The 24,618-nt window shown below is 47.7% G+C and overlaps 1 protein-coding gene across 3 annotated transcripts in view; it reads left to right on the top strand.

Annotated features, from left to right (window-relative positions):
• The window catches only part of EXOG (exo/endonuclease G), a 47,879-nt gene that overhangs the window by 19,186 nt on the left and 4,075 nt on the right, over window positions 1-24,618 (top strand). For 2 of the 3 annotated variants that reach the window (XM_045536481.1, XM_045536499.1), the window contains exon 6: window positions 6,082-6,773. The exons of the other annotated variant lie outside the window; for it this stretch is intronic. In XM_045536481.1, the coding sequence (XP_045392437.1) occupies window positions 6,082-6,543 (462 nt within the window). In that variant the 3' untranslated portion in view covers window positions 6,544-6,773. Of the gene's footprint in view, window positions 1-6,081; window positions 6,774-24,618 lie in introns of those variants that run through there. 3 annotated transcript variants of the gene reach the window in all.

Genomic DNA, 24,618 nt, shown 5'->3' with positions numbered 1-24,618 from the left:
TGACATTCCACTGTTAGAGCTTTTCCTACTAATTTGTTACTAGTGTAGACTCACAGTCTTATTTTTATTCAATGAGTTATCAGTTTACTGTGATTATTTATTTTGATGCTCAAATTACCCCAGATTTGGCTAATGGGAGCCCCTTCAGGTTGTCTCCTATGTCTTTTTGATGCATCTTCATCATTTTTTAGCATTTCCTACTTTCTGGCATGAAGCTATGTTCCAGGCTTATCTTGGCCAAACTCTGTCATCAGCCATTTTTCCAAGGAGCTCTGGTTCCTTTTAGTAGGCATTGATATTTAGAAACCAAGATGTGGACGACAAGTTGATTCTTGAGTGCTTGCTCTGCTGCTTGGCTTGTTATGTATGTTCACCACATTTATTTTTAGCCTTTTATAGTGGGTGGAGAGTGCCCCAAAGATCACAGTACACAAATTCTATTACCTCTAGTGGTTCACTGTTGGGAGGGCCTTTATTCTCCATCTTCTATGTTCCTCTGTTTGAGAAGGGGATTTATAGACCCTGGTTATTAAGAAAGCAGTTAACTGTGTTTGTATTATATGTTATGTATGCATATGTAAAGTTGAATGTTGACAGGAATCCACATCCCTGGAGAGGCATATAGTCTTTTTATTTTTCTCAGAAGCATATCAAAGTGACATCTACTTTTATATATTTATGTTTTTCACTAATGTTTCCTCTATAATAATACAGCTTTTGTTAGATTTGGCATTATTTTTCAGGTCAAACTTGATTTCAGGTAGAATTTTAAACTTAAAAATCTGTAGTGTATCTAGTAGCATGAAAGTGAAATATAGTCTGTTAGTAAATCAAATTGGAAAAATTGTCTGGAAATTCTTGCCATTTTAATAATTTAGTTGGGCCAAAATTTTTATACATATGCACACACACTGTATAAACTTGGGAGAATTTGGTTAAGGAAAACAGACATGGCAGGCAAAGCTAGGGAAGAGATGGGAAGAGGTAGGATATGTTCTAAGAAACGATGAGTTAGAGCATTCACATAGAGAAGACTACAAAAGTAAAAGGAAAGGTTGGGGCCTGGTGGCAGAAGCCTTGAATGACAGGCTAAAAAAATTCAGGCTATTCTCTAGCAAACAGGGCCTCTTAAAAGTAGGCAATTCATAATAAAACAAATGTGGGTAAAATGATGTCCTTTAATGATTGTTGGGAAAGGGGACACAGCATTGCCCAGCCCTAGAAACTGGTCTGTTCCTCTCAAGGAACATATAATTTGAATTGTGAATTCCTGTTTCCAAAGGAATGTCTTGTAATTATGTATGGCAATTCAGAATGCTTGCCAAGTGTTTTATTTTCTCAGATCTAGCCATTTAATATTTACTACTTGTTTACAACTACATTCTGAACCTTATTTTAAGAGAATATACCCAATAAAAATGGAGTTTATTTAGTTTTCTATCTAAGCAATGAAGCATATATGTGTTTTTACTTTAGAGGAAGTGAAACAAATGAACTGGCATTTATTGAAGGCTGTGTATGTCAGGTGGTATGTAAGTAGCTTTTATATATGCTATCTATTCAGTCTTCACTTCAGCCCTTACAAAAAAGTAGTCATCCTCTTTATAGACAAGGAAATAGAGGCTTTAAGGGGTCAAATACAAGGCATATAGCTAGTAATGGTCAAAGGGAGGAATCCAAACATGGGTCTGTCTGACAATTGCCAACGATTCATAGCATAGTTCTTTGAAGCTCTCAGAAGTCTACAATAAAGGATTTCTGTGCTCTTCATATACAAAAGCTTAAGGCCAGCAGGTAATAAAAGATGGTGTGGATGGAGAGTAGTTGCAAGTGATATTTGCTAGCGTGCAAAAATAAGAACAGAAAGTGGGCCAAGAAGAGGATTCCTTATAGCCAGGCAGAAATGTCTGTTAGAATATGTAGGAAAGGATCACATCATCGTAGAACTTGAGCGAATGTGAGCCTAAGGGAAGATTAGTAGCAGTGATTTTATCAGAAGTGAGTCATCTGACAGCTCTAATCAGAATCACCCCCTTTATTATAGCAGAGGTCATCCATGTGCTTTCTTTGATGTGCCTGTTTGAAGAAGAGATTGGTTCCAGACAATTGAAATATACCTGAAGATTCTGGCTTGGACATTATAAATGACCTGACAAGAAAGTGAGCTTCAGATTTGACAACTCAGTGGTGGTGGTAATGTTAGAAGTCTTTGCCAATCTGTGTTCTCTTTCTATAGCAGCACTTTCCAAACTTCCACCAACCAACCCTAGAGTGGGAGGAAATTGAAAACATGCCCCCAAGAGTCTTGAGGCATCACCTGAAGTGATAAGGGATAATTTTTTTTTTAAGTTTTCTGTTTTTGTTTTCTGGAAGTTTTCTGAAAACTTTTGTTCATTTCTATATCTATTCGTTTGAATGAAAAGTAAATTATTTTACTGGTTGTCTCCTTGCAACTTCCCCCCGCCACATAAATCTTCAGGTACTATCGACAGCCTGGGAAGCAGGCATTTGTTTTACTGTGACTTAACAGGCTTCTACCCATTGGCCCAGAGCAGGCACCCCAGCGTGAGAAGTACTGTCTTCCAGGGTTTGAGCTGCCACACAAGCATCCGCTGAGGCTTTACAGATAACACAAGGGGCAACCACATTTTTGTTGACTTTCCTACACCTTGTGACTCCCTCACTTTTCCTCATTCCTTCTCTTTTCTCAGATATGGATTTCTTATTTATCAAACTACCATCTTTTCTTTCTTTCACTTGATTGGCATGACTTTTTAAGGGCTTAGTCTCTTGATATGTCCCAGTAGTTTTATTTTTGGAATTTCTTTTTTTGCCTTCCCAGGGGAATATAACCAAATATATCTATCTGATTCTAACAGGTACATGTTTTTTCCTTATGGTGCTTCTTAATATTTCATTTAAGGCACAATTGCTGTATATGTGACATTACAAACGGCAGACTTAGTGTGGGTGTTGTTTGCTGCGGGTCTCTTTTGGGACCAGGGGATGGGATGTTGGTGGCAAATTGTCATTTCTGTTTCTCATCGAAGGAAACAAGCTCAGGCCAGCATTATAAGAAAGCTAACTTCAGCTTATGAGTGAGTGCCAGCTTATGTATTGTATTTTCTAGTTATTCCCAGTCAGTTTCCAATTTTTGTTACTATCTTGGCAGGAATTCTGTGCTTTTTAGTAATTTAACAGCAGTGAGGGTTTCCTTTGTAAAGTATTTTTATACCTAAATCTTATATGAAAAAGGGTTGTTGTGATTTGCTGATACTAAATACTAGGTTCTTGTTAAGACTTTGTTTGGGACATCATTTGTGTCCAACTTGCTTTCTCCTTCTGAAACCCCATTGTTGACTTTCAACTGGTCTAATCCTGCTTGATTCCATGTTTCCCCACTATCCCTCTGCAAAACCATCTTTTGAACCCAGTGCAGTTGTAGTCCCCATCTTTTGAGTGATGTCCACTATAGAAATAGCTTTTTACATAGTCTTGCATATTTAAAAAATTTTTTAAACTAACGTGTCATTGTATGTATCTTCCTAAAAATTTCATGAGAGAGGCAGCGTGGGTATTTCTATTACCTATTTTATAAATGAAGAAATGAGAAACAAGTGGGCATGACTTGCAGCTTAGTGAAAGCCAGGGCTTGACCAGGTCTCTGGGCTTCAATCCACTGAACCATTCTGCCTCAGTACCCTAGTTCTGTTTAGAAACATTTTCTGGAAGTCTTCCAATTTTCCCAAAAGTGAGAAAAATTTATTACACAGGTTGAATTGTCTACAAAGAAGATAGCCCAGAAATATTTTAAGATCAATTTTTTAAAAAATCATCTTAAATTCAAGGAAGACACAGTGGATTTTCTGAATTTCCAAAAAGGACTGGTCCCTGTTTTAGACAGGTTAGAAATGTTTGCTTCTTGAGAACCAAGCACACTAAATCAGAGTAGAGATAGTGAACAGTTAAAGTTTTATTTTTCTCCTTATTTCTAGGGATAGTAGTTTACCCCTTTGAAATATTTTGAGAAGGTCATGGGTAGAAGGATCACACGTTGTGGTTCCTAATAGGAATTTTTATGTCCATGAGGTTGCTCAAAAGTAGTAATGGAAGTCCTTTTTAGCTATTGTGAGAGTTTTTAAAAACCTATAGAAATGGTACATTTCTGTGAAGTAAAGCTGTGGTACTTAAAATGTCACACTTTTCTTTTGGCTGGAATTTAATGAGCCTGAGTAGAGGCTCTTGGTAGCAGCAAATTGGCATGACCAGTTAATTATTTTCGAAAATTGCCATGTGTTTGTAGACAAGGAGTCCATGAGGAGAGAAAATAATCAAGGGAATGGTTAGAATCTGCGAACTGTGCTGCAGTGATGAGAAATGTCCACGAGGTGGCACCAAGAATTTGCTTAAGTGTTGGATCCCCAGCTAGTGCCTGGAACACTTGAAGCCCATTTCAACTTCTCTCCCCTTGTGAACTATGGCCCAGCTGCAGCTGTGCCCTCAGCTCTGGTCCCCACCTTCCGCTGAACCCCTCTAGTGCTGGCTGCTATTTGTGTGCTATATTGGCATCTAACCACATTCTGCCTGCAGTGAAAGCTGTGGGTATTGGCTCCCCCTCCAGATGATAAGTTTCTTGAGAGTAGGCACCAGCTACATTTACTTTAAAACTTATTCCTTTCTCTATTAACAGCAGTGCCAGGCACTGAGCGGCATTGTTGAGTTAACACCTCTTGGTGATCTGTGGACTAATTGTGGACCTCCATAGGGCTCACTGTCAGTATGTTTTTTTGCTTTGAAGAGTATGTTTATTTTCCCAGGTGCATGAATGACTTTTTGGGGTAAGGGTGGGGATTTTGTCTTGTAGATTGTGTAGTTTCCTAGACTACTCTACACCACACCCTGACCAACCACTTTCAGTAACTTCAAAGACAACTGGTTACAGAAATCATTCCTGTATTTGGGACTTCCCTGCAGTCCTGCAGTTGGTCTTGGCAGTGGGACCTCCATGTGTGACAGACAGCAGATGGCTGTGGAGTTCCCAGGCTGTGTGCTATGTAGGTAGGAGCTTGGGAAAAGCAGAAAAGAATCCTCCTTTGTAGCTCTCATCCCTCTGACTTATTTAGGGCCTCAACAAGGAATCCTGCCACAGGCATAGCTGTCTGATTAGGAAAGAAAACCTACTCTACCAGGGAAGGGCCTGGGAAGGACAGTAATACCATGAACATATTTTAGTTGGATTATGTCATTTTATTGGGGACCATTAAGTAAATGGATGTTCAGTTTTTCAGAAAACAGATTAGGCTTTTAAGCCAATTGGAAGGAAATCTGAAAAGGTTTCATAATAACGTTATTTCATGAATATAGCCAAACCACACAGGCAACTAAGTTACATTTTCTAGGCCTGATCCTGGCTCTGGTCTCTTTATTGTATGGATGCTTTTCCAAAGTGTGATTTGACAACATAGTCAAAAGTTCTGTGTTTGATAACAAGCCCGAGTGTATAAAATTCTGAGCAAACATCATTTACATTTACTCAATTTAATTAAAAAAATGAGCCAGAATCTAGGCAATACCAGAGATAGTAATGTTAATGTGGTGTCTGGCTGCTTCTCTAAAGGCTATTTGTTTAGTTCCCTAAGTGAATTTGATAAACTAAGGCCATATTTTTATTTCTAGAGCTGGGAGTACCCAAGTTAGCAGTTTTGACCTTTGAATGTTTAGAGCATGAGAAGTTCTGATTATGAGATGAAGAGAAAATGACAGCTTTTCTTGTCCATTAAAAAACCAAGACTCACTCATGGCATTCCTTTGTCCTTTGTCCTACAAACAGAGCAGAAATTGTGACCTCTGCTCTTTAGGGTGGCATTATTTTAAAGAAGCAATCAGAATTAACCTGTTAGATACTATCTTGTCTGTGAATCTGTATTTTGGTTTATTGTCTTTGGCAATTGAATTTAAATTCATTGGGATGGGGTAGGGTGGCTTATAAGTGAATTTTCAGAAATGCATAAGTCTTTTTAGGAAAAATTTGGAAATTGCTAACACAAATTGGCATTGCTAATATGATGGTTTTGTTTTTAGGTGATTGGTGATGACAACGTGGCAGTCCCCTCACACCTTTATAAGGTGATCCTGGCCCGCAGAAGCCCAGTATCTACTGAACCTCTGGCACTAGGGGCCTTTGTGGTACCCAATGAAGCTATTGGCTTCCAACCCCAGTTAACTGAATTCCAAGTGAGCCTCCAGGACCTGGAGAAGTTGTCAGGACTGGTGTTTTTTCCTCATTTGGATAGAACTAGTGATATCAGGAATATCTGCTCTGTGGACACCTGTAAGCTCCTGGATTTCCAGGAGTTCACTCTGTACTTGAGCACAAGAAAGATTGAGGGAGCCCGATCGGTGCTCAGGCTAGAAAAAGTCATGGAAAATTTGAAAAATGCAGGGATTGAACCAGATGATTACTTCATGAGTCGCTATGAGAAGAAACTAGAAGAACTCAAAGCTAAGGAGCAGTCGGGAATCCAGACGAAAAAGCCATCTTAGTTTTTATCTCAGAAGATATGTGGTATTATCTGTAGCGAAGCAGGCATGCCCTCTTCAGGCTAATCTATTTTAGTGGCGTTGCTTAGAAAAAATGATGGAATTCTAAATTTACAATTTAAAATTCCCCCAAAAGATGAAAGATCTACAGTTTCTTGGTCAGTATTTTATTGACTTGGGAATTTTTTTTTTTTTTGAGACAGAGTCTCACTCTGTTGCCTGGGCTAGAGTGCTGTGGCATCAGCCTAGCTCACAGCAACCTCAAACTCCTGGGCTCAAGCGATCCTTCTGCCTCAGCCTCCCGGGTAGCTGAGACTACAGGCACGCACCACTATGCCTGGCTAATTTTTTCTATATATATTATTTTTAGCTGTCCATATAGTTTCTTTCTATTTTTAGTAGAGATGGAGTCTCGCTCTTGCTCAGGCTGGTCTTGAACTCCTGAGCTCAAACAATCCTCCTGCCTCGGCCTCCCAGAGTGCTAGGATTATAGGCGTGAGCCACCGCGCCCGGCCTGACTTGGGAATTTATTGTTATGAAAGCTGTTACACCTGCAGGAGGGTAATCTGTGAAATCAACAGGAGAACTATGTCCACAGATGGCACTGCATTTGTATCTTTCTGGATATAAAGTTTATGAAGGCACTGTTTACTTTCATGCCTTCAAATCATGCATTGTCTTTAATGTATCTGCTCAGCCTTCGTGGAACACAATATTGTACGTTTTTTTTTCTCCTGTGACCTGAGTTGGTCTTGGAGATGGCTTTTAGAAATACTCTGTGTCTTAGCCTGTCCACTTGTACTGATATTTGTTTATTTTTTTATTTTTTGAGACAGAGTCTTGCTCTGTTGCCCAAGCTAGAGTGCAGTGGCGTCAGCCTAGCTCACAGCAACCTCAAACTCCTGAGCTCAAGTGATTCTCCTGCCTCAGCCTCCTGGATAGCTGGGACTACAGGCATGTGCCACTGTGCCTGGCTGATATTTCTTTCTTGTTTCTCCTCTCATGAACCTGCTATCTTTCCACTTCTGTCTATATAGAAGCACTCAACAACTGTAGTTTCTGTTCACTTAGTGTGTTCTATCTGCTAGGCTCAGTGTATTTTCTCACAATTACCCTTTGAGGTAAATATCACTATCCCCATTTTGCCTGTGAGGAAACTGAGGCTTAGAGAGCTTAGTATCTTGCCAAGGTTCACCTTTCCAAAGAAGTCTGAGATATACACGACTAAGAGAAGAAAGATAGCTGAGGTAGACTCAAATTTTCCCTGACACAGACTGAGGCTTTTGACTCAGAAATACATACCTATTTCCGTGACTCTCTGTGGGCCTTAGGCCTGCTTGGTGAGAAGCAGGTTTCTTGTCTCTTATGCAGGCCCAAAGGACTTTAATGTCCTTTGACTTGAACTCTCCTTAGCTCTTTCGAAAGAGACAGAACAGATATTTGGGAGTTAGGATGATGCTTTGTCGGATTTATCAGAGCCCCTGCTTGCCTCTAGGGATACAGTTCTTTTAGTGACCAGATGGTGCCAAATCAGTGTGTTCCTTGCTTTCCAGATGAGCTTTTGTTAAAATTAAAGAATCTAAGAAGGGTGTGTGCGCATAGAATCACCAGCTTATGGTTTGCTTGCCTGTGTGCCTGCTGGTCTACCTGGGTAGCATAGGGCAGGGGGTGCTTTGGGCCAAAGGTCCAAAGGCAGTTATCTCGGGGGGAAATGGTGGCTGTTTCTCTGAGCCAAATCTCTGTAGATTTGGGTTTACATGGAGTCCTTTTATAGACTCAGAAGTATAGGCAGTCAAATGTTTTGAGGGCATACGAACTTATCTAAATCTGTCGTATTACTGCTGTCTTTCCAAGTGGTATTACACGAACAATTTTTGTGGTGTTTTTGTGTTTGTCTCTAAAAAATGCCAAGGCTTTAAGTTAAAGATAAGACGATAATGATTGACCTTGTTCTGCTCCATGTGGGTAAAAAAGAAAAGTTGAGGGGTCAGAACACAGTAGCCTGATTAATACCGTTCTGTTTTATCACACTGTTCCCCATTAGCTTGTGCCAATCCTCCTTTTCTCAGGCATGTAGAGCCAAAATGTCACTGTGACCAAACAATCTTATTTTCTGTCCTCATAGGAGAGGTGATGGGGGGACCTGGGTGTTCCTTCAGGAGCCTGAGGGGGCAGCTGTGTGGGATAAGTCCTGGGTGCTTACTGCCCATCTCTAGAGGCAAGCATGCGACTCCCTTCCCCTGTCACTATGCTCTGCGCCACTCTGCTGACCTGAATTGCCAGCAGCCTTGGAGTTATTTCTTGTGCTCTTCTCACTCCTGCCTCTCCACTTAGATGGTAGAGAATCTTGATTTTTAGATCAATAAGTTAAAGTGTCTTAGGATTTTATTTCCTGTGAAAGATGCTACCTGGTCATTGTGAAAAATAGATCTGAGAGTTTGTGATACAAAATTGTGGTTTGTCTATCCTCTTTTTTATATGTAAAAATTTTGTTGGTATATAGCAATGATGCTTGAATTGTTATCTCAACACTTTCATTTAAGAGTACCCCATATAAACTTGAAATGTAAGTACTGATTAGAGCTTAGAATTTTCTTCTGGGTCAGATCACTTCAGACCCCTCGATGTGGCTGTTGATTATTCTGGATGCTGGTGCAGCAGATTCCTAGCCCTCCCCCTGGCATCAGATGTGTCCCTCGAGATGCAGATCAGAGAAACGTCCAATTACCAAGCAAACCTGAGCAGATCACCATCCAGTCAGTACCTCCCTGGGTCCAGCTGGATTCTCTGGGAGATCCTCTGCCAGAGATTCTCTGCCTTCTGTCCCTTTTACCCTCAGAGAGTCCTGCTCTGAGGGGAGGGCTGCTCTGGAGGAACTGCCAGTCTGGGGGGCCCTGCTGCTGGAAGCCCCCATCTGTGGGTGAGGGTGCTTCCTCCCTCGTCTTTCTCCACTCCCCGTGACATCTTTATTGTGAAACTCCAAATTCTTTGGTCTCTGGATTGAGGCTGTTTCACCAATGATGTATGTAGCAGAGGTGGACCTTATACAGTAAGTTGCAAAGGTTAGGAGAATGGGCATTGACACCTAGGCACCTGCTAACACTTCTGCCCTCGCACTTTGACCTTCAAACAGCTGAAAACTTTTGGCCCACCTTTAGGCCTTTGATTAGAGCTGTAGGCTGAGCCCTATACTTGGAATGACCCTGAATGTTGCTATGTCATCTGTGTCTCCTGGCCTCATCCTTGTAAGTGTTGTTGACATCAACTCTATGAATCGCAAGCTTCCTATTGGCAGTCCATCCCTGAACCTATCTCTGTACCCAGGTCTGCTTTCTATTCCTTGCTTACCCCTTCATGCCTTTGCCCTGTGTCCCCTTCATCCTTCTGGGGCTTCCTGGAACACCCGTGTGCCTCCTGGATCCTCTAGTCATTCTGGTGGCACATCGGGCATGGAACTCCTGCTCCTGCCTGCCTCCATGCCCAGCCTTTCAGTCTGGCCTGTTTTGCTAGATGTCACATTCTTGGAGATTGTCTATCAGGGATCCAGTGTTCCTTTATCTAGCCCAGCCCCACCTTCAGGGACCAACCGGCAGGTCATCAGAGAGGCCAAGCAAGATGAACTGTATTTTGACATGGGCCCCGTAGAATTCAGGGCAGTGGCTATGTGGACAGGCTTCTCTTTCATGCTCCTGAACATGCCATTGTGGCCAACGGGCTGCTGTGCGCCTGAGTGCACAGAGTACCTCTAGGGGTCGCTCTGGCCCAATGTCACACTGCAAGACTCAGTCTCAGCTGTGACACTGTCCCAGCACAGAACTTCCAGCTCTGTAAGCCACAAAGAACGCAATCAGCCTCACGTCAGGCTCCAGGCTCTCAGGCTAGATGGAATAGCAGAGTTTATCTTGTTCAATGGGCCTCATGTTTGGCTCACATCACAATAACCTGGTTGCTTAATTTTTTCCTCAACTTTATTTTGAGAAATTTCAAGCCTACAGAAAAAAGAGTACAATAATTGCCCCTCTCCCAATGTTTTGTCTCATTTCTTTCTCTTCTTTTCTTGAACCATTTAAAAGTAATTAGTTTTAAAAAAACTAAGTTGTAGACATGACACTTTTTAATACTTCAGCTTGTATTACCTAAGAATAATGACATTCCCCTATATTTCTAAAATATATCTAAGAAAATTACAAAGAATTCAATATCATCTAATAAATAGTTTCTATTAAAATTTGCCAAGATGTTCCCAAACGTCTTTCATACTTAAAAAAAAATCCAGGTTTCCATGCAAGGTTTATAGTGTTATATCTAGTCTCTTAATCTAGAACAGTCTGCCTGGTGAGCTTCAAATAAAGATTTCCCAACCACATTCTTGAGATTTTGATTCAGGAGGTCTGCTATGAGGATGGAATCTGTGTTTTAAGTAAGCAACACTAGTGACTCTGATGATCAACCGAGTTTGGAACCACACTGTTCCCTACTGTGCCTCCTCCCTCTTCCAACACATAAATCCCCTAGACGGGAGTCCTCTGTCGGATACACCTTTGAGCTTCTGAATATCTCTAAGGGAGAACTTTCTCCCATCCTTTTGGGCCCCAGGTACTCAGTTTTCTTTATAGTAGAGCTTCATAAAATTAAGCTGCAACCTTGCCTTTTACTCCTGTCCATCAATGACAGGCCCAAACTGCTATTCAAGGCCACATAGAACTAACTGACTGGCATCTACTTTCACCTGATAGTCCTTTCAAGATAGAAAGCTCATTAAGACATTGTGGCATCTCATTTCATGCTCAGGTGCATATTAATTTAGGACCCTTCCTCATCGTGATTTTACGTGGTCTCATGATGAGGCAGCCACATCTGGGCAGAGCATTAGGACGTGGTGACAGTGCTGAATTGAGTTGGAGTATTGACCTCTCTTCTTAGGGACACTCCACTTTTCTTACTATACCATTGGTTCATGTGGAACTCATTCCAGCTAACAGCCTCAGGTCTTTTTTGCATGATCTCCTGTCAAATCACTTTCCCGTTATGCACTTACATAGTCAATTTTTGGAACACAAATGTGGAATTTTTATGTATGCACAACTGTTAAGATTTCATCTTGTTATAGTTTCTACTCGTCTTCAAGCGAGTTCACAATCTTGCTGATCCTGATTTGGCCATCTGACATGTTAGCTATGCCTCCCGGCTTTGAGACGGCAGATTGGATAAACAAGCCTTCAGTGTGTTTGTTAAAAACATTGAATGAGACAGAGCCAAGGAAGATCCCTTTGGTTAAAAATTTATTTTATATGGCAACCTGCTTCACACACTTACCCAACAAGTTTCATGTGGTAATGTGCTCTGATATTTTCTATTAAGTTCATTTCTGTTTCTTTAAAAAGAAAAACAACACTAAATTGATTGCACGGTCTCCATCGCAATCCGCCTATGAATCACTCTGGGACAGGGAGAGAGCACGCCACATCTCTGAGTCCACACAGCATGGCTGGGCCAACGCTTTGGACACCTACGGTAGATGGGGAGGCACACTCGGGTCCCACTTCTCACGCTCATCTTTCCACTTGCCATTAGGGCAACCTTGGGCAACTGACTTCATCCTTCTGAATCAGGTTCCTCATCTGGAAACAAGCTGAGAATGACCTGCAGGATTGGTCGAGGGCTGACTAAGATAACATATGCAGTTTAGTAAGCTCTTCATAAATGGTAGCCGGTTACTGTGAATCCTTGAGATTGGTTCTTGGTGACTGATAAAGGTCATCCTGATCTGAGAGGGTGAAGGACAGAGCCTGACCTCAGTATGGTGTTAAGCTGTGGACCCGGTGGAAGCAGTTTGGTCTCTTCTCAAATCCTAAGACTTTGTATGATGTGTCCTACCTGCCCTTTGACCATATCAGAGTTTATAATTTGCAAAGCATTTTCCCATCAGAGTTTATTCATTCTACCATTTGAATCAGTGCTATTCATTCCATTTCACGAAGGAGGAAACCTAAACTCCAGGAATTTATACAAGCTTTCCAGCTTCCCGTCTAATGTTTACCCTCCAGCCCCACAAGGTTGTTGCAGTTATTTTAATTTGCTTTATGATTCAATCCTCCATGCATTTACTCATCTTAGCCCTACGATGCCCTGCTAACTTTTTAGAGGCAGGTACATAGTGGAGTTGACTCCTTTCTGGGACCCCTACAGGATTCTGCAAATAGTAGATGCTCAAGAAATGTTTTGGAGTTACCCCACAAGTCAGCAAAGTTGAGCTTATCCTGCTTGAGTCCTAATGTGCTCATTCTCCCTGTGGTCGGGTGGGGACCTGGGTCTGGCTGTGTGGCTGTGGGCAAGCCTCTGTTGAGTACAGCAGAGCAGTGGGCCTGTGTCTCGGATAACTCCAAGGTACTGTGCATTGCTGACAGCATGCCTGAATTCCCAGGGCGCTTTCCCCGGGCACTGTGCATTAGGCTTTGCAGCGTCTGATCTCTGGTCTGAGGCAGCTCATCCTGGTAGGAAGATGGGAGCAAGGAGGTGGCAGTCAGAGTGTGCTAAGCAGGGACTTTTGTGTGTTTTGTCCTGGGGGAAGCAGAGCTAAAATTAGGTCTTCCAGCTGTGTGCAGGTGTGAAACCCCACCCTCTCCCCTACCCCCAACCAGGAGCTCAGAATTATTTCCATTCTCTCCCTTTTCCAGCTCCAGTTACTCCACAGGCACGAGATAAAATGTCCTGCCTTTGGTGATGCTGAGGTCCTTTCTACCAAATGTCTTCTAAGGCTGTGGGGGTGGGGACAGTGGCAGCCAGTGGCTTAAGTTTGCTCAGCCTCCCCAGCACCTCTGAGGCCTTGGCACAGCTGGGGCCAATGCTTTGGATCCCTAACACAACCTGTGCACGGCCCCTGACTTCTCCCACTGGCCTCCCAATTGACGTGCTCTGTGCCCCTGCCATGCCCACCACTTCAGAGGGTGCCTTTGACCCCTTGCCTTTCAGACACAGGCAGAGTAGACCCCAGCTGGGGCCAGAGATGGGAACCCAGGACAATATGACGTGATTGTGCCCTTGATCCCTATGCAAAGCTAAAACTTGAATAGACTGGGCACGCCTCAGGGATAAATGTGCACCTTCGTCTCCTTGCACTACAGCTTTTGGGACTCTGTTCTCAGGGGTCCCCAGGCTGATGCTCAGACCCTTCCAGATTCTGGTCTGGGGTCAGAGCCTGTCTTCTAGCTCTGGCTCCTCTGTGTACTTGTGATACGATTTTAGGTAAGTGGCATCTCCTCATTCCTCGTTTTCCCTGTCTGTGAACACAGTCTCCAGGGGCCCTCCCCATTTGGTGTCTTTGAACTGTCCAGGGCAGAGCAAGCCTTGGAGAAAGGCAGCTGCAGGGGTGGTTTGCAGAGGAGGCCGGTGGGGCAGGCTGGAGGCTGCAGGGGCAGAGTGGGCCGAGGGCCTCTGAGGAGGTGTGAATGAGGGAGGCAGAGCAGGGCCAGTGTGGACAGCCCTGTCCCAGCCCTATCTCCCGTCTACGACACCCTCTCCACACCCCAGCCCTGATAAGCGGGTGTGAGCCACGGCAGCCTTGTGACAGGCCCTTCGGCAGGGAGGGTGATGGCGGGGGTCCACTCCACTTCTGAATTCAGACGTCAGCATCTTTCTTCCCCACCCCCATTGCCCTGTCAAACTAGACAGGCCCTACCAACCGGCATCCTCCCTGACACCAGCCCTAGGCCTGGAGACTTCGTTTCTGCTCCATGAGGCCCCAGCCTTCTCAAGGGCTGGTGAGAACAGACCTCCCTGGGTCCCTTCTGGCAAAGTACCAAAGAGGATGGCCACCTGCCCCCCAGGCCTGTTCCGGCAGCGACTGCTGTTGCTGGGGCCTGGCACACACGGTGCTTCTTATCACTGGGTGCACCTCAATGGCTGGTCCTCTTGTCTCCTCTCCTCACCCTGTCTGCTCCAGTCCCTGTGGCCATCAGTTTGCAGTCATCCTCCCCAACTGCCCAGCTGTGGGGCCCCTTCTCTGTCTAGGCCCACACTCTTTCCTCTAAGGCCCCAGCCACTGTTCGCCAGAAGGCAAAGGCCAGAAATCCCTTCTTTCTGAGTTCGTGGGCATCAGGTGGAGGGAGCGGAGAAGTCTTGGAGAATGAGAATCAGAAACTTGGAGCTGTAGGGAAGGGAAGAGAAAGACAAATAGGACTGAGCCAGAGGCTACAGGGTCTATGTCCAGGCCCCATCCCCATGGCCCCAAACTCTGAATTTCCTTCCACTCTCTGAAAGGCTGTCTCCTGTGTTGAGAGCTGAAGATAACTGTGATTTGCAAGCTACGGCCATCCTGGGCCAGGCAACCCCGCCTGTGTGTGTGTGTGTGTGGTCGGGGTTGCTTGTCCTCTGTGTGCATTGCTGCCTGCGGGTTCCATCCTCAGCCTCTGCACAGCTTCTGAGGCATCAGAGCATACTGACTAAGAGCACAGACTCTGCAGCCCCGTGGCTCAAATCCCAGCTCTGCCACCTGAGCAAGTAGCTTAACTGCTCTGTGCCTCAGTTTCCCCATCTGTAAAATGGCGATGGTGACATTGATGATAGATACCATATACCTTGTAGAACTGTTGTAAGTACAATTGAGTTAAAACACGTAAAGTGTTTTGAACAGTGCCAGGCACACAGTAAGCACCATGTAATTTTTGGCCATTATTACTATTTTTGTAAATTTTATTTTAATGTAATTTCAAACTTACATACAGAAAAGTTGCAAGAAATTCCCATATACCCTTTAAGCAAGTTCAGTAGTTGTTTATATTTTGCCCATTTATTTTATCATTCCCTTTCTTCGTGTGTGTGTGTGTGTGTGTGTGTGTGTGTGTGTGTGTGTGTGTGTATAATGTTTTTTTTCTGGATCACTTGAGAATACGTTGAAGATATCATGCCTTTTTACCCCTAAATACTTTAGTGTGTGTTGGTCAGAACACAGATATTCTTTTACAAAACCACAGTACTGTTATCAAAATCAGAAAATGTAACATTGTGTAATCCACAGCCCACGTTCACATCTCATCAGGTGTCCCAATCATACCTCCTTTATGTCTTTTTTTTTTTTTTCCTGTTTCAGGTTCAGTCATTGTATTCAGTGTTCATGTCCCTTCAGCCTTTAATCTGGAAGAGTTCCTCAGCCTTTCTTTGTGTTTCCTGAACTTGACATTTTTGAAGGGCGCTGGCCAGTTATTTTGTAGAATGATGTTACTGAGATTCTGTTTGATGTCTCCTCAAGATCAGTTTCAGGTTGTGCGTCCTTGGGACACTTACTATAAAGGTGGTGTCATGTCTTCCTCAGAGCGTCATGTCAGGAGGCACACAGTGACAACCTTTCCATTTGTTAGAGATGTTATCTTTGGTCACTTACTTTAAGTGGTGTCTGCCAAGTTCCCCCACTGTAGAATTACTGTTTTCTCTTTGTAATCAATAAGTAGTTGTGGGGAGACATTTTGAGATTCTATTCCTCATCAAACTTTTCCTCACTTATTTTCTCCCACTGATGATTTTCTACTCCCTCATTCCCTCTAAACTTACTAGTTCTCCCATTCAAACTGGCTCCCATGTCTTTTGACATATCTCATCGGTCTTTGAGCACTTTTTTCACTTTCTGGCACAAGAAGATGTTCCCAGTTCATCTGGTATTTTCCCTGCTCTAGCTCCGAATCCACCATTTCACCAAGTAGCCCCGGTTCGTTTTAATGAAGCATGGTATGTAGAGACCAAGGTTTGGGGGCTGGTGTGCTCATCGACATGGGTTCATTATTGGTTTTAGTTGACCATTTTTACTATCTGTTCGCTTAGATGTGACGGTAGGGGCAGCACTGAAGAGAATGCAACTTAGGGACAAAAGTGGGGGAAAGGAGCGAGATGACATGCGGAGGCTCCCCTCTTCTTCTCTAGCTCTTTGGGTCTTCCCCACCTGCTCTTTCCTTCCTTCCTCATGACCTCATCTCCCCTTCTTGGTCAGAATTCCTCTGGAGATTCCAGCTGTGGGGAGCTTTAAAACCATTTCCCCAGCTACATGTGTGATATCAGAGGCAGGCAACTATGTGACCTCTGTGTGTGAACAGCCAAAGGCAAAGATAATTTACGAGAAAGGTTTTGCTTAGAACAATCCTGTGACAAGGTGATTGGGGAAGACACATTTGGAAGATTTCCACCTGGAAACGTTCCTTTTTGCTGCATAAAAAGCCCTCAGACCCCAGCCTGTGTGGAGTCTGGGGATGGGCTGCCACTGGAGTCTGTTCTCCAAATAAGCCTTGTCAAGGCTCTGAGGACTAGCAAGGAGGATTTTTTTTTTTACTTTTTCCACATTCATTTTCTCTTTGCATATATTCATGGGGCACAAATACACTTTTGTTGCATTGATATATTGCACTGTGGCGAAGTCAGGGCCTTCGGTGCAGCAAGAAGGATTTAAATGCCTGGTACAGCCCACTCTCCTGTCCACAGGTCTCGGAGTTTCAGGCAGAAATAGAGTCCAGAAGGGCACTTGAATGGCTCTTTTAGTTATGCAAATGTAGGGGGAGTGGGTGGCTGTGTCCCCCACTTGGAGTTAGTTAACTGCTTTGAGACAGATCCAAAGCTTTCTTTCCTGGAGATCTCTGATGTGAATAGCTAGTCCCTGGGGGAAGTGCATTAGTTGACAAAAGGAGCCCAGAGCCTCTGGGAGGGGAGGAATCACTATTCACCTGCTGCTGTGTCTTGAGACTTGAGAGAGATCTGCTGGGATGGAGTGAGGTGGCCATGAGAAAGGCTTTGGGCCATGGCTTCTGAAATGGGATTATCTCAAGAAGCTGGGTGCAGCGGTGCACACCTGTAGTCCCAGCAACTTGGGAGGCTCAGCCAGGAGGATCACTTGAGCACAGGAGTTTGGGGTTGCAGTGAGCTATTATGACACCACTGCACTCTAGCCAGGGTGACAGAATGAGACCCTTTCTCCAAAAAAAATTTAAAAACATTTTTTTAATTAAAAAAAAAGATTATCTTGAGGAACCGGGAGTTTAGGGTGGTGACTGAGGTTTCCAAGCTGTGTTTCCTGGGGTGGGGCTGACTGTAGCGTGGTGGCAGGCCTGCTGGAGAGCTCTGGGGACTCTGCCGTGCGGAGACTATGCTTGTGCTTGTGGCCGGGGGCTGTGGTTGTCCACAGGAGTGCGATCTAGACATGGGTCAGAGTGGGGGCCCCTGGGCTCCGCTTGACTTGGAGGAGTGACAGTGCCTTCCGGTGGCCTGGGCTGGACCCTATGAGGATGTTGCGAGTGTCCTTGAGAATGACATGGCAGTGCTGGTGAGACCCCAATCCGTATTTTGCTTGTTTTTAAGCAATTCAAGCAGACAGTGAAAGTCCCTCAAGGGAGGGTCTGGACATACCATGTAAATTCTTGACTGGTTAATAGAAAAATTTAAAAGCAGGTTGAGGCCACCTTTGTATTCTGTGCTCAGGGGACAGTCCATATAGCTGGTTCACAGCAGCCAGAGAAGCCCGTGTCGTCCCCAGCACCAGTGACATGTGTGCTGCCTCAAGCAGGTGCTGGGAACTTGTTCTGATCTGGGTGGCTGGGACCTTGAATTAATTCCGAGGCAGAACGTGCCCGCAGTGCATCCTCCATTCTGCTGGCCACGTGCGCGGCGGGGCAGATGTGGGAGGCGGAGGGCCTGCCGGGAGGTGATCTGAGGCGGCCTCTTGTGCACCCTCTCTGCTGTCCTGGCCTGAGACCAGCGGAGCCTCCTCTCCCACTTTGGGGTGATCTGTCCATCAATTTCAGATTCTAAATAGCTCCTGAGTTTCGAACTCTCCACTGTCCCCATCCTGGCCCATCATCTCTTCCCGCAGAGACCACCTGACGGGTTTCCCCTCATTCATTCTTGTCCCCCGCAAATCTTTTCCTCAGAGCAGGAAGTAGGGTCTTTCTGAAGTATAAACCTGATTCTCAACCAGGCCCCTCTCCCCAAATAATGAAAAGTGTATGTAACAGTAAACCTCTCCGTGGCTCCATGTCCCTCTGAGTTGTGTCCTGACTCCTTTCCTGGAGCCCCCAGGCTGGACTCCCTCCCACTCTCTGGGTCCTGCTGTGTGGACTGTCTTTCCCTTCTGGAATGAGCCGCTTCCCTTCCAGCCTAGGGTCTGCATACCTGCTCTTTCCTCTGCCTGCAGGTGCCACTGCCGATCACTCAGATGCCACGACTTCGGCAGAGGCCTTCCCTGCCTCTCTGCCCTGGACATCCTTACTCATGGCACCTTGAACTCCCTCCACACTTCTGTGGCTATAAACAGCCCTTGTCTATGGATCTGGAGGGCCATAGGCCTCCCTAACTTGACTGTGAGCTACACGAGGGCAGAGACCTTGACTAGTTTAGGTCATTGTTGTAACTCCAGAATCTCTAAGATGCTCGATGCATGTTTGCTAAAGGAAGGGTGGACAGATGCCTCGATTTCCCCAGCTGGTCCCATATATAGGCTGACCTCACTTGGTAGCAGTGAGGGAGGGAGGGGGACCTGGAGCCTCCAATTTGGCCCCACCACTCATCTTCAGCTTTCATTTACCCTTCAGACGCCGTAGCCTCTGCAGGAGGGAGAGGGGGCCTCCTCAAGTGGCAGGGGGAGCTGGCAGGGGCAGAGGTGTGGCTGCATAGTGAGTGTAGCCCTGGGGCTGGGTGGTCTCAGCTGGGGTGCGAGAGCAGAGAAGTTGGCATCGGGGGGCTCCGTGGCTGGGGCCTTGTGGCAGGCGGGTGGTGAGGGCAGCCCTGAGGGGGTGGCCGGCCCAGGGGAGAGGAGGCACTGGGTGGCCCAGGTGCCAAGAGTGTCCTGGTGGGGGCTGGTGGCCGAGCAGAGCTGCCCACAGTCAAGGAGGTGACGATGAGCATGAAGAGCATGCTTAGGGGAAATGTAGGGCTGGAGGGGTGGGAAGGCTGGAGATCCACCTCCTGCCCTCGCCCCTGCTCCTGCTCTCGTCTTCCCACCCCCTGCACCCAGGCCCTTGGCAGCTCCTCTTCTCGCCGATCTGATCTCGAGAGCTCCCTGGCCCTCAGCCCCCGTAACCCCCTGCCGTCTCCCAGCCTGCAGCCCCTCAGTCCTCCAATGGCACCCGCCCTGCTCCCGCCCTGCTAGTGGCCCAGGCCCTGCCCAGCTGCTCCTTCTCTCAGCACCTCCTCCTCGCTGCCTCGGCACCCTGGCACTCGCCCCAGACTCCTGTTGTCCTCCCCACCCCACTGCCCCCGGCAGAGGGGCTCCGGGACTTGAGTGCTCCCCTTGGGGGTCCAGCTCTCCCAGAGTCAGGGTGGGGTGAGGACAGGGCTGCTGGGGCCTGGCCCTGCACAGCTGTGGCGCTCCCTAGGGGAGGTCAAGGGGTGGAGTGGGGAGAGCATGCCCAGTCCCGGGGGCAGGAGAGGGCCCTGCGAGGCCACGCGGCTTTCCCCAGCCTCCCAGTACCTGTCGGTCTTGCCTGGTGCCACCTGCCCTTCCCAACTCTTCCCGTCTCCTCCATCTCCGCTGGTCCTTCCGGTTTCTCATTGGCCCTCTCATGGGTGCCTGAGAAGCTGGGCCCCAGGCCCTTCTTTGGGTCAGGAGTAGGGGCTGAGCTTCCTGCTGCCTTGTGTGCGTGACTCTGTGTCCCGTGGGCGGGTGGTTGCAGGGGAGCCCCCGGGTGGTGGAAGGGACCTGAAAGGTGTGTTGGTAAACAGAGCAGCTCTGGAACTCAGTGGATCTACTGTGGACAGGACTTAGAGACCATCCAGTCCTCCCCGCCCCCCACAATCATTTGCAGATGGAAACACAGGGCTCTGAAGAAGGAAATGGGATTGACACGAGCAAGTCACATGGTGGTTAGTCATCATTATCACTGTGCTGGACATTTATTAAGTGCTCACTGTATACCCAGGATTACTGTACGTTCTTTACAGCCCTCACACCACTCTGGGACGTGAGTGCTGTTATTGTCCCCATTTCACAGAGGAGGAGGTGGAGACAGGAACACCAAGGCCAGATTTCCCAGATCACGCAGCAACGGAAATTGTCCCCTTCACAGAGAGTCCTGATCCTTCCAGTGATGCAATAAGTGTACGAGCATTGTTCAGAGTTCCTTAAAAACAGTGGCAGACATTTTACCACAGAAGATAAATGGCACGTGAAAAGATGCTCAGCATCATTAGTCATCGGGGAAATGCAAATTAAAATTACAAGACCCACCTGCTTGAGCAGCTAAAGTTAAAGGAAAAGAAAAAAGACTTACAATACCAAATGTTTTTTTTTTTTAATTTTATTTTTTGAGACAGAGTCTCACTCTGTTGCCCGGGCTGGAGTGCCGTGGCGTCAGCCTAGCTCACAGCAACCTCAATCTCCTGGGCTCAAGCGATCCTACTGCCTCAGCCTCCCGAGTAGCTGGGACTACAGGCATGCGCCACCATGCCCGGCTAATTTTCTCTCTCTATATATTTTTTAGCTGTCCAAATCATTTCTTTCTATTTTTAGTAGAGACAGGGGTCTCGCTCTTGCTCAGGCTGGTCTTGAACTCCTGAGCTCAAACAATCCTCCCGCCTCGGCCTCCCAGAGTGCTAGTATTACAGGCGTGAGCCACCGCACCTGGCCTCAATATCAAATGTTGGCACGAATATAGAGCACCTGGAACTCTCATTGCTGAATGAAGAGTGAACACACATTTTAGAAAACAGTTTGACAATTTCAGTTAAAGATACACTACTTACATAACACGGAAATTCAACTCCTAGGCATTAGCCCAAGAGATAAAATCACAAGCCCACACTAACACCTGTACACAAATGTTTATCGCAGCTTTATTCATAACAGCAAAACATTGTAAGCGCCCCAAATGTCCGCTAACTATGGAGTGGAAAACAGGCCAGAGCAGTCCACATGATGGGAAACTAGTCAGCGTAAACAGGAGCAACCTGCTGCAGGCAGCGCTGCGGATGAACTGCGCTAAGCAAAAGCAGCCGGGCACAGAGGCCGCGCGGAAGCATTACTCCATTTGTACAAACTTTCCAGAAAGGGCAGATCAGAACAGAAAACAGATCAGTGGTTGCCAGGAATGGGGGATAGGAAATGCTCAGTATCTTGATTATGGTGGTGGCTATACTGCTTATATATTTGTCAAAACTCATCAAACTGCACATTTAAAAGGGGTGAATTTCATTGTATGTAAATTACACCTCCCTAAACCTGATTTAAAAATAAAACCAGTAGGCTGGGAAGGGGTGGAAAATAGGAGGGTCACTGGTAGGTCGGAAGAGGAGGGAGGTGAGTCAGGCCAGTCCCAGGGGAGAGTACCAGGCAGAGGGGACAGCCAGGGCTCAGCACTAGGCCAGGGCTCAGCAAGGACAGCCAGGACGTGCAAGGAGTTGATGCAGCTGAAGTGGATCAAGAGACGGCTTGTGGAGGGTCTCTGACAGGCGTGGGGCTGGATCAGGGACCGGATCGTGGAGGGCCCCGGCAGGGTGCGGGCTGTGACCCAGGGTGCCATGGGGCCTCTGGAGGGTTCCCAGCATGCAGTGGTGTCATCTGACTTGATTTCAGCAGCCCCAGGTGGCCCCTGTGTGGAGAATGGTGGGGCGAGGACCAGTGAGGAGGCCACTGCAGGAATCCGGGAGAGGGATGACGGTGGCCCAGACCAGTGTGGTGGCAGTGGAGGTGCTGAGAAGCGGCTGGACTTGGGCTATATTTCAAAGGCAGAGCCAACAGGACTCCCTGCCGAAGTGGATGTGGGATGTAAGAGAAAGAGAGGAGGCAAGGACAATGTCAGGTTTTGGCCTGAGCAGCTGGAAATCCAGCCGGGCACCCCTGTGGGGGCCGTTGAGTGGCTTTAACTGCCTCCTGGGGCCTGTGGGTGAAGCCAGGACAGAAGGGAGGGGCTGGGCCCTGCTGCTGGCTCTGGGGCGCAGGGAATGGCTGCACATACTGGTTATTCCATTACCCTTTATTTATTGGCCTTATTGGCTTTTGTCATTTCCTCGCTGTCTCCTGTCTGGAGTGAAGGCTATAAATGTGATGGATTGATACAGGATACAGGAGGCCCAATTATCTCTGTTAAACCAGCCTCTCCTCTTGGGCAAGCCCTCCCTGCCTCCCCTGTCCTTGCAGCAACTCCTATAGCCTCGCATGCAGGAGAGGCCTGGTCCCCAGCCCTCCAGGAAAAAGGGTGCCGCCTGAGAGGTGAGAGGCAGGCAGATGGTCCCCAAGGAGAGACAGCTCCAGGCAGAAATACCGGAGGCAAGCTCAGCCCTGGCCGGTCGTGCCTAGTATCTACCCGAGCACACGCCCCCTGACGCGCTGCCCCGCACAGCGGCTGGCACGGAGCAGGGCAGCAGGAGGACAGGACATACCGCTGGCCGGTCAGCCCACATCCGGGGAAGGGGCTCTGCTCTGACCTCGCATGCCTTTCTGGAATCTGAGCTGGCCTATCTCTGCACAAAGGCTGGGATGATGGGGCTTTTCTCTCCGGCAGCAGGTGCCTGGCAGCTGCCCGGGGATGCCAGCCCCGTGAGCTGGCATGGGAGGAAGTGCTTGTCAGGATGGTCATTACACGTGCTGGGCTCAGGCTGGCTCTGCCCGACCCCTGCCACTCAGGCCGGCTTGGGATACCCGCAAGAGGGTGGTGCCTCTTGATGGGCCCCTGGGGTCCCTCTGGGGTCCCCCCCAGATGGAGCTTGGCAGCTGCCAGCCTTAGCATTATTTCTGAACAAGTCCCTTGGCCACCCTCTGACTCCCCTTTGGCCTGTGTGCCTGTCTCTGTCCCTGGAATGCCCTGAGGCCCCTGACCCGAGGGGGTTGGGGACAGGAAGCCTGAGATTCATTCCTGGGGTTTCAGGCATCTCCCTGTGCCCCTCCTCCTCCTCCCGGACACAGACCCTAATTTCAGCCTCCACGCCTTGCGTGTGCAGGAGTGCATGTGTGTGAATCTGCATGTGCTTTTCCATCTGGGTGACACTCTCAAACGGCCATGGGTCTGACCTCCTTCCAGAAAAAGAAAGAGTGGAGGGTAGAACTGCTGGTGAGAAAAGGGCAGGCGACTTCAGAGGACAGGAAAGGTTCAAATGGGGGAGAGGGTCCAGGGGACCCCAGCAGAGAGTGAATTGGCTCACTGATGTGTTTCTTCTACAAACATTCCTGACTCCTCATCTGGGCCAGGCACCGGGGAGGGGCTGCGAACCGTGTTGTGAACAAACAGGCCTGGCCTGGCTTTGCACAGCCCTTGGGCTGGCAGTCGCAGAGTGCTCAGAGCAGTGGTGGGGTGCAGAGGCACCGTGCCAGCACAGACAGACCCTGGGAAGCAGCCAGGGCCAGGAGACACTAGTTCTGGAAGCTTCCCTGAGCCGCTTGGTGGCTGCCCTTTGGCATCTTCCGCCATGCCCTTGCCTTGCTCTCAGTTGCTGTCTCCGCTGGTAGGAGTGCCTGGCCCCTGTGTCCCCGGGCCTGTCCAACCTTCTGGATGCAAGTCTCGTGGCTGTCAGAGCTGCCGGTGGAGAAGCTGCTGGCACGCGGGTGGGGAGCTGCCAACGCCATGGCCCGAGGGTGAGAGCTGACGTCTGTGCAGGAGCATCTCCCTGCCTGCCAAGGGCTGAGATCTGGGCTGCGTGCCTTCCCTCTGACACAGGAGCCGGCGCCCGTCACTCACAGAGCCACCCGCTGCCTGGACCCCAGCCTCACCCCCAGTGCCCAGTGACAGCTGCGGCACTGCAGCAAGTGCAGGCCTCCTCTCAGCCCGGCCCTGCCCCTCGCGGCTCCCCCCAGGTGAGCTGCCCACATCTCTAGCGGGCGAGGCCCACCTCAGGCAGCCAGGGAAGACCCCACCCAAGGGGCCAAAACCCCCAACTCCAAGCCTTGGCCTCACGGACAAGGGGGAAGCCACCTCGCTGGCCCAAACCGAGGAGATAGTGTCCCTGGAGCTTGTGTGAGAGGAGACCTGACCCCCTTCACAGCTCATGGTGGGGTCGCAGCTTCGGACCCTCTCCTCCCTTCACACCCCCCTCCCGCCACTGCCCTACTAGCACGTGCCAGCTGCCGAGCTAGGGCTGGGGGGGGGTGACGGTGAGTCACGGGCACAGGGGCCCCAT

Source organism: Lemur catta, chromosome 1 (genome assembly GCF_020740605.2).
Source record: "Lemur catta isolate mLemCat1 chromosome 1, mLemCat1.pri, whole genome shotgun sequence".
In the NCBI taxonomy this organism is placed as follows: domain Eukaryota; kingdom Metazoa; phylum Chordata; class Mammalia; order Primates; family Lemuridae; genus Lemur; species Lemur catta.
This window is presented reverse-complemented; position numbering and strand designations above follow the sequence as displayed.